The sequence below is a fragment of the Bison bison genome, unplaced genomic scaffold (genome assembly GCF_000754665.1).
Source record: "Bison bison bison isolate TAMUID 2011002044 unplaced genomic scaffold, Bison_UMD1.0 scf7180017864038, whole genome shotgun sequence".
NCBI classification, from domain to species: domain Eukaryota; kingdom Metazoa; phylum Chordata; class Mammalia; order Artiodactyla; family Bovidae; genus Bison; species Bison bison.
The window spans coordinates 4,690,332-4,700,129 of NW_011494610.1; the positions used below are offsets into that span (position 1 = coordinate 4,690,332).

General features: G+C 53.8%; 1 protein-coding gene across 1 annotated transcript in view; it reads right to left on the bottom strand.

Moving 5' to 3' along the window:
* The window catches only part of KCNG1 (potassium voltage-gated channel, subfamily G, member 1), a 6,287-nt gene extending 4,370 nt beyond the window's left edge, over window positions 1-1,917 (bottom strand). The window contains exon 1 of the mRNA XM_010835125.1: window positions 8-1,917. Coding sequence (XP_010833427.1) covers window positions 8-781 — 774 coding nt within the window. The 5' untranslated portion in view covers window positions 782-1,917. The remainder of the gene's footprint in view (window positions 1-7) is intronic.
* Window positions 1,918-9,798: the final 7,881 nt, after the last annotated feature.

Genomic DNA, 9,798 nt, shown 5'->3' on the forward strand with positions numbered 1-9,798 from the left:
CCCCTCCCTGCTCCTCCTCCTCCCTCAGGCTGGGCAGCGTGCTGATGGAGAGGTTGACAGCTGTGACCGTGACAAAGAGCACCGACAGGAAGGCGAACACCTTGCCGGGCAGCCCCGAGTGCGGCCTTTCTACCATGTCGCGCAGCCGCCGCATGCAGCGGCCCAGGCGGCCCTCTTCCTCCGCGGGGCCCTCGCTGTCGGGGTCTTCGCTGTCCAGTACGTCTTCCTCGTCCTCCCGCTCCACCGTCTCGGCGAACTCCTGGATCTTCTGCAGGTAGCGGCGCTTGCAGCAGCCGTCCAGGTGGTCCTCGGCGATGCCCCAGTAGAGCAGCTCCTCCTGGAAGGACAGGGCGCACATCTCCCGCAGCAGCCGCAGCTTGCCCGCCCGCAGGAAGGTCAGGATGGTGCCGAAGGCGCCCGGGTTGCGGTCGAAGAAGAACTCGTTGCAGGTGACGTCATAGTCGTCGCACACGTTGAGGATGTCGTCGAAGTTGGTGCAGGCCTTGAGCTGGCCCAGCCGCGTCAGTGGGAACTCCTCCAGCGTGGTCCAGGGCAGCGAGTACTTGATGCCGCCCACGTTGATGATGATCTGCCGCCTGCGGTCCTCGGGCTGGCCGCCTTGGCGGGGCTCGTCCTGCGGCCGCAGCCGCTGGGCCCGGCGGTAGAAGACGCCTTTGAGTGATTGGCTTTGGGGGAAGAAGGCTGGATGGAAGGAGGCATCCGACGTGCAGCTCAGAGCGCTGTAGTCGTAATCAGAATTGTCTCCCGGTAGGAGGGTCATTTTGAGCTTTCACATCCCTCTCTGGCCTGGGGTTGGGGGGAGAAGGGAGGAAAGAGCCTCAGTGACTCCCGAGTCTCTGGGGACAATGTGGATCCTGCAGCTAATTGCTGATATGGACCGCATTGCGTTTCCCCAGATTCACAGAGGGAAGCCCTAACCTCCAAGTGGATGGTGTTAAGAGGTGAGGTCTTTGGGAGGTCATCAGGCGTAGATGAGGTCAGGAGGGTGGAGCCCCCAGGGTGAGAGTAGTGCCCTGATAAGGAGAGGAAGAGACAGCAGGGTCTCCTTTCTCTCCACCGAGTCAGGGCCTGGTAAGAAGGCAGCCAACCTGCAAGTTAGGAAGACAGCCCTCGTCAGAACCTGACCTGATCTCAGACTCCCAGCCCCCCAGATGGAGAGCAACCAACGTCTGTTATTTAAGCCTCCTGGTCTAGATACTCTGTTACAGCAGCTTGAGGGAAGATACTCAAGAGTCAGAAGAGCCACTCTATTGTTCAGCATCTCCTAAACTTTACCATTCCTCCATATCCACATTTTTTACACCATAAAAATGCACTGAGTACTACTGTAAGCCAGGAGTGGCTTCAAGCACTGGGAGTTTGCAGCCATGCATATAATCAGCTGTGGCCCCCAGCCCCACAGAGCTGACAGCCTACATTGGTACTGTTATTTACTTAACGTTTTAAGTTTGTCCAACTTTGGGGGATATTTATTTAGCTTGGAAAAGTAGTTTAGTGTGGACCAGGGGTTCTCAACCAGGCCTGATTTTGTCACCGGGGGACAGACGGCAATGTCTGGAGGCATTTTTGATTGTCATGACTAGGGGATGCTACTGGCATCGAGCAAGGATGCTGCTAAAAGTCCTATGGTCAGATCCCACAACAGAATTATCCTGCCCCCCATGTCCATAGTGTGAGGAGGGGCTCTGCTGTGGTGGTTATGAGCGTAGATTTTGCTGTTGAATGTCCTCATCTGCAAAATGGGTATAACCATACGATCTACTTTATAGGATTACTGAGAAGATTCAGGGAATTACATACCCAAGACCACTGAACACAGTATGTGGGACATGGTAGGTACTCAATACTTCCTGTCTACTATTTTTTTTATTACTTTATTATTCTGTTTTATTTTATTTTTTGGCTGCACCATGTGGCTTCTGGGGTCTCAGTTTCCTGACCAGGGATCAAACCCAGGCCATGGCAATGAAAGCGTGGAATCCTAACCACTGTGCAACCAGGGAACTCCCACTGTTTACTGCTATTACAAGTATTAAACTCAAAGGGACCGCCTGTATTCATTCCATGAGTGGAAAATATATCACTTGCCATAAATCAGAGGCAATGTCCAAAAAATGCACAATTGTCACAAAAGCGACATGTTTTGCTCGTGTGGTAGCAAACGTCATCTTGAGGACCCAGGACTGAATTGGACAGGCTTGCTCACTCCTCCAGGAAGCCCTCCTTGGCTCTTCCAGCTAAATCAAGTGTCATCCCCACCCACCCCCATTTACTGTCACCACACTTGCCACCTGTTTTAGAAGGATCTGTGTGCAAGCCTGGTTCCTTCAGTAGACTGCTTGCTCTCTGGGGGAAGAACATGCTCTACTCATTTCTGAACCTCTGTATTCAGCGACATAAACGCTCCAAGAAATGCTCAACAAATAAGTACATTTCCTGTTGGTGAGGCCAATCCGATGAGGGCACATCCAGGAAACAGGTCAAAATCTCAGCTTACACAGACTTCTTCCTTCCCCGTCCTCAAAGCTAAGGGTTTGTGCCATTAGAATCAGATTGCTTATGCAGTCATAGCTCATGGGCTGCATTTGGTTTACAAATATTTTGCCTGGCTTGGAGAAGATTTTGAAAAATGGAGACATTTCATTTAAAAATTCATATATGTTTTTTGGGGAAAATCAGATTATCTGGCAACCTTCGCTTCAAATTCCAGCTGAGAAACGCCTGTCCCTCCGTAGGCAGGGCAGGCCTGCTACAATCCACTGTCGTCCCCACCCCTCCTTATTGTCTTCCTGACGCCCACTTTACTTCCCTTATGTGTGTTTCCTTCCTGGTCACTGTAGGCGCTTGAGTTTGACATCCCTAGATGACAGCAATAGAGCTCTCCAGAATTACGCTGATCTGGGGAAAAGTAGTGTAGTAGTCTACAATACTTGGATGTTATGGTTTTTCTTTTTACTCGGACTGCACCAGGTCTTATTTGCGGCATGGGGGATCTAGTTCCCCGACCAGGGATGGAACCTGGGCTGCCCACATTGAGAGTGCAGGGTCTTGACCACTGGATTGCCAGGGAAGTTCCAATACTTCGCTTTTAAGATTCACCCTCACTCCCCCGCCACCCCAGCTCCGTCACCCATGGGTGCAGTGGTGCCAGCCAAGCCTGTCAACTCCAAATGGAGATCAGCCAGCCAAGCCTGTCAACTCCAAATGGAGATCAGCCAGCCAAGCCTGTCAATCCCAAATGGAGATCCACTTCTGACGCCCGAGTGTCCATCCATGCTACGGGCATGTTCAGCGGAAACACACGCGGCTGCACACATATACACACAGCCCCGCGTGGGTGTGAAGCAGTGTGTCACAGGAGCCACGGAGGTTTCCACATCTGAGAGGGGCACCTTCCTAACAAAAATTCTTTCACAAACGCAAATCGTCACTCCACGCATTTATCTCTGGGGCAAACTATCGTTTCTCAGCTCAAGTTTTGGAAAACTAGGGTACACCTGTGTTTGAAAAAACATGATCTGACTTTAAAGCGTTAAGAGTGTTTTTAACTTCACCTAAAATTGGAACTCGTCTCCTTAGGCAGAGCCTGCCAGAATCCCTTGGAGGAGGAAGATGGCTTTTAGTGCCACAGCTTTTCAGCTATGCTGCTTCATCTTTGCCACTAAAGACAAGAGGGAAAACGACATTCCGTTTGGCAAGAATAGTGATGGAGGCACGGGAGCCTTCCTCTCATCCTGCAAACCCTGGAGAGCGCTTGTGAAACCCCACGTCTGTAATCACCTCTTTTCTTGCAGAATTTTTTTTTCAACCCTCCTCGCTTTCCCTCCAGCTGAAAGCTCCCCCAATTAGCAATTCCTCACTTTTTCTCTCGTGATCTGTATCAGCCGTGAGTCAAAGCCTCAGCCTCCTGCATGGAAAGTTGTCCGGTCTCAGAGACAAGTATGAAGAGGAGAGAAAAAGTTGCTTTGTGCAGGCTGCTTGTACACAGAGGGCCAGAGGACCCTGGGGAGGCTCAGATGCTGAATTTGCTCAAGAAGGGAGGGGCACACTTGCCCTGAGCCTTTGGTCTTAGGGTTGTCCAGCCTGATGGGGGTGCGGGTAACAGTTCTGCCTGCTAGAGTCTCTGGTAAGGTTCATAGATCAAACAGGCGCCAAAGTCCTGCTTCTGGAATATAAAGCTACTTTTCACTCAGTCTCGTATTACCCTCACGAAAAAGCTGATTTTTAAAAATTTCGGTGTTAGGTCTGTGAGTTCTAGAGCATGGTGGGATCTAGTGATTCTGCCTCTTAGGGTCTATATGTCTACTTAGGAAGAGGAAGCTGTTTGAGAAAGGGGCTCCAATGGTGGGAATGAGAAGGAGGAGTCCTGAGGGAGCTCTCATTCATTCATTCATCCAACATTACCACGTGTGGGACTGGGCCAGGCCTGGAGGCACAGCGGAGGACCAGACAGAGCCAGTGCTGTCCTCATAGAGGAGACGTTCTAGTGGGGGACACAGCCTCTAAGTAAATACACAGATCATTTCAGGCCGTGATGAGTGTTGTGATGGAAACAGAACTAGGTGGCCAATGGGAAATGACTGGGGTGGGGGGTGGGGGGTCAACGCTAGCTGGAGGGACCCAGGAGGGCTTCTCAGGGGAGGGGACGCTGGGGCAGAGCCAGCCCTGGGAGGACCTGGGGAGCAGTGTCTCGGGTGGAGTTAGAAGAGCTTGCTCCTGACCTGGGAATGGGGCTGGATGGTCAGACACCGCAGTAAAGGCCAAGTGGCCAGGCAGAGTGGGCGAGGGGAGGTGGGAGAAGACGAGCGTGTGGGGCCAGCAGGTGACAGAAGGGCTGGGTTTGTTCTTTGTGGGCCGGGCATCCTCTGGAGAAGTCCCAGGCTGGGCTGGGGAGACCACCTCTGTCTCTGGAAAGAGACCACCGAGGTTTGGACCAGTGGAGGGGTCTGGAGAATCGGAAGGATTTGGGGTGGGCTTTGGAGAGAGAGAGCTGAGGGGACTCATGCTGTGGGACGGGAGTGCGGTGAAGGGAAGGACAAGGACGAAGGGAGATCCCAGGGGTGCCATTCACCCAGGTGGCCGATAGGTGGCGCTAGGAGGCCCAAGTTAGAGGCAGCCTTCCGGGCTACAGGATGATGGAAGGAGAAATTGTGGGCCAATCAGAGACAGAGAGGTCAGGGATGGGGCCTCCCACATGGGTGATGGGTGGTATCAGAGCACCAGGGCCGACCTGATGATCATTGGGGAGGGGGAGGGGGAGCTCTGACCTGGCTGGGCTGGACGGGATGGGAGGGCCCGGCGAGCAGGGACATAGCAAAGCCCGGGGGCTGGTATTCCCTGGGCTCAGCGCCCAGCACCCACCCCCTTGCTGACGCTGCACATCGCCCCAGCCCTGAGTGTGGGTGCAGGTAGACACTCCTCCGCCCCTACCCAGCCCTGGCCAAAAGATGTCTGTATCCTTTTTCTGATTCCTGGAAGCAGTGACTATGTTAGCTTCTCTGGCAAGCAGGAATCAAGGTTACAGATGGAAATGAGGTTGCTAACCAGCTTCCTTTGAGGTGGGAAGATTTTCCTGGACTCTCTGGGGGCCCCATGCAACCACCAGAGTCCTTAAAAGATGGAAGAGAAAGGCAGGAGGGTACATCAGAGTGATGAAACGCTGAGAAAGACCTGACTGGCCAGTGCTGGCTTTGACGATGGAAGGGGCCACGAGCCAAGGAAAGCGGGCAGCGTCTAGAAGCTGAGACAGACGGAGAACACCCTCCTCTGGGCTCTCCGGGAAGGAACGCAGCCTTTCCATGCCTTTATTTTAGCCCTGCAACACCCATTGCAGACCTCTGTTCTCCAGAATGTGAGGCAGTAAGTTTGTTTTGTTTTAATCCACTCAGCTTGTGGTGATGTGTCACAGTAACAATTGGAAACAAATACGGCGGGTGTTGAGAAAAAGCTGGTCAGACTACAGCTTGGGAGTGGGGGGGTGGGGGGCAATTTGCTGACGACCTCAAGGTGGGGAAGCAGAAGAGCCTGCTAGCTCTGAAGTCAGGAGACCTGGGTTCAAGGTCTCGGGTGACTTTGAACAAGTCATGTTCTGCCTCTGAGATACAGTTTCCTTATCTGTAAAATGGGGATATTTGTTGCTCTGACCTCCTGGAGTTATGGTCAGGACTAAAGCAGAGGACACAGATAACACAGGTGCTTGGCCCAACGCCTGACCTGCAGGGGATCCTCAATGGGCCTGCTGTATTATTACTAGCTATGAGGGGGACCTGTCATTCTCCCCTCTTCCAGCCAAGGATGACTCCTTTCTTGACCTGATTAGGCAGGACTGGACCCCAGCATTGTCTGACCCCCCAGAGCCCACTGCTGGAGGGAATGCACTCATATGGCCTCTGGGAAAGCCTGAGGGGTATCGAGGGGAATGAAGGACGCTGGCGTCTGATGACCTGGGAATCCCACTCTTGGGTATATCCCTCAGACTTGGATCCACAGGGCTTATGACAGACATTGTCTGTAATATATTTGCACTCCAACTCTTGACTCAGGATCCGCTTCTGGGGACTCAGATGCAAGCAAGGAACAAGGCACAAGAATATATCTCGTGTTGCTTTGGCGCTAGGAGGTCTCCCCGTGTCCCTCCCGGCGGTGGGGGAGATGAACAAGTGATGCAGATGGCAAAAGCCTGTAGATTCCGCAGGAACTGGAAGCAATGGATTAGATGCGGGTTTAGCAACACATTTAGATCTTAAAAACATGGTCCCAAGTGGAAAAAAAAACAACAGAAGTTTATAGCACTTTGCTGTTTATGTAAATGGGCACACACACAACATTACATGTCTTACAAAGACTCGAGCACATGTAAGGATCTCTGTCAACCACAGGGAGGGTGCCTGGGAGGGCAGGGGGAGGGAATAAGCTTGGGGATTGGAACGAAGGGAACAGTGACTAAGACAGCCTGGTGATGCAGAGCGATATGAATTAAAGAGTGTGGTTAGCACCACCCTGGGTTTTCATCCAGGTTAGAGAAAAAGACGAGCACAAAAACTGTCACACCACTGGGTTTAGCATCTCCCTGGACTCAGCTGAGATACAGACCCCCAGGGCCCTCCCAAGACCCTCTCATCAGAATCCTTAAGGGGGGCCAGGAACCGGCATTTCTGAAGGCTCCCTGAGAGCCTGCTGATGTTTGCGAGAGGAAAGGCAGGGGCCAGGAAAGCCGGCAGGCCTTCCAGGTGCTCTGGGCTTCGGCTGCGAGCCCTCTGACTTCCCAGTCTCCCTGGGGTTCTGGAATGCTCTGTGGATCCTGCGCGAGGGGAGCCTCACTGGGAAAGTGGAGACCCTCTGGTTTGTGAGAAAATCTGTCTGCTCTGGGGCTGCCTTGATCGAACGCCCATTCGTGAGCCCACAGCTCCGCGGATTCTCCCCAGGCAGCTTCTCTTCCTCCTGGGAGAAAGATGACGTTCAGAAGCTGTGACAGAGAGTTGAATATACATTTCCAAAGAGAGATGATCACTGAAGCCAGAAGGAGTTCTGAAGGGCAGCACCCCCACCTGGAGGCTGCTCTGTGGCCAGTGTGTGACTGGGGGTGGGGTGCAGGACCCGGGGGTGGGGGTAGGACTCCGGAGCGGGGAGCAGGGCAGAAGGAAGGTCTCTGACAGGGTGGGAGGAAGGTCTCCGTCAGGCTTGTCTGGCTATTGCTGCTGCTTCTGCTGTTAACCTTTCGGCCTCATACAGCCATCTATACCCACCAAGTCACTGGCCCTCTTCCAGGCCCGTTTCCCCATACAGCAGGGACAAGCATGTTGACCTCACCAGGCTGGTGAATGGAGGTTTCACGCCCATTTTACAGATGAGGAAACTGAGGCTTTGAATGGTGAAAACTCATGACTCTGGTGGCAAGTGATGAAGCCAGGGTCCAGTTAGGTCTGTGGGACTCTGAGCAAATCTCTTTGCATTCTACTGTCTCCCTGCATCGCTGGTTCCTGGTGGTGGAAGGGTGTCCAGTACCTCGCCTCTATTTTCTAGGCACAAGATTTTGAAGAGTCTTTGGGGATGGGGAGAAGCAGGCAATTGCCCATAGCTGGGGAAACATCCTTGGTCCTACCAGATATTTGCACAAGAGCAGAGTAAGGAATCAACAAAACTGGTTTCATCGAGTTCTGGGTTGCCATTTCAGTCTCTGGGCAGAACTCTCCTGTGGGGTAGCAGGCACCAAGCAGGGCTGAGCGTGTGGCCTCTGGACCATGATGCCTGGCCCACCGTTCACCAGCTGTGCAGCCTTCTGCAAATACCTTCACCTCTCTGTGCCTGGCTTCTTAGCTATAAACTGGGGTGTTGTCCACTCGCCTGCTAAGTGCTTGGAGCCATGCTTGGTGCATTAGAAGGGCCCCCTGTTTGCTAGAATGGCTTCTGGGCAGCATGCCTGGCACCTCACCTGCCTGCTCCCCCGCCCCACCCCGGCATTTCTTTCCTCAGAGGAGCAGTGTGAAGCCAACATCGCCTTCCAGAGGGCGGGACCCCAGTGCCCGCTCTCCTCACCTGGCTGAAGCCAAGTGCCTCGCTCTGTGGGCCTCCGCTTCCCCATCAGCCAACAGAAACTGGCCGCACAGGCCTGCGGTCGGCAGAAGGGTGGCCTCCCGAAGAGGCCCACGTCCCAGGCCCTGGATGGAACCTGGGAGTGTAACCTTACATGGTGAAAGGGAGGGTGTTACTGCGATTAAACTGAGGAGCTGGAGATGGGGACACGGCCCCGGATCGACCGGTGGGCCCAGCGTCGCCATAAGAGTCCCTATCACAGGGAGGCAAGTCCACGGGGTCGCAGAGGGTCAGGCGTGACTGAGCAGCTGCCCCTCAAGGGGATCAGAGTCGGAGATGAAAGAGACGTGATGGCAGACGCTGAGGCCAGAATGTGGTAAAGCCAGGAGCCAAGGACGCAGGGAGCCCCCAGAAGCTAGGAAAGGCAAAGGGAGGGCCTCTCCCTGCAGGAACACGGCCTTGCTGCCCGCTTGGTGTCAGCCCACTGAGGTCCATCTGGACTTTTGATCCCCCCAAACCGTAAGATACCAAGTTTGTGCTGCTTTAAGCCGCTACACTGTTAGGAGCATGTGGCAGGAAGAAACAAACCAACACAGTGCAACTTTCTTTAAAAAAACAAAAAAGCATTTTTTCCCTGAGCTCCTCAGGCTTTGGTTTCTGTCTCTCCTCCCCACACTTGCCAACCCGTGTCATTCCTTAGTCCCGAGCGGCTTTTGAGGGGACTCCAGCGATCTCTCCCTGCAGTCCTTCCCCTGCCGGGGGAGTTTCATCTGTCATGGTCGGGGTTCCTGGCTGGGCTGACTCAGAGGCGGATCATGCTGCATTAATCCTCAATTAGACCATTAATCAAAACGGATCCAGCCGTTAGGCTGGCCCAGGCCCTGGCACACTGGATCCCTGTGAAATGCTGTGCCTGCGTAGGAAATTCATCTTCCCTGATGCTCTCCTGTCCATGCTCATTACAGTCCAAGTGGGCTGGCCCCCATCCCTGCTTCCAGTGAGCAGGGGCCTCAGTCACTGGGGTTGGGGGATACTTGCTGGGAGCTGGGCTCTCTCCTCCATCCCACCTGCCCCCTAAGAGGGAACATCCAGAGACCCCCATCCCCCACCCCCAGACAGAGGCAGCCTCTGGAAAAATGTTCCTCTGGCAAAATAAACACACACACACACTTGCCTTCTACCAGGAGCTGTGGGGCAGGAGCCAGGGGGTCCTTCTCTGTTTGACCCCTGGCGGCCTCTTGATTC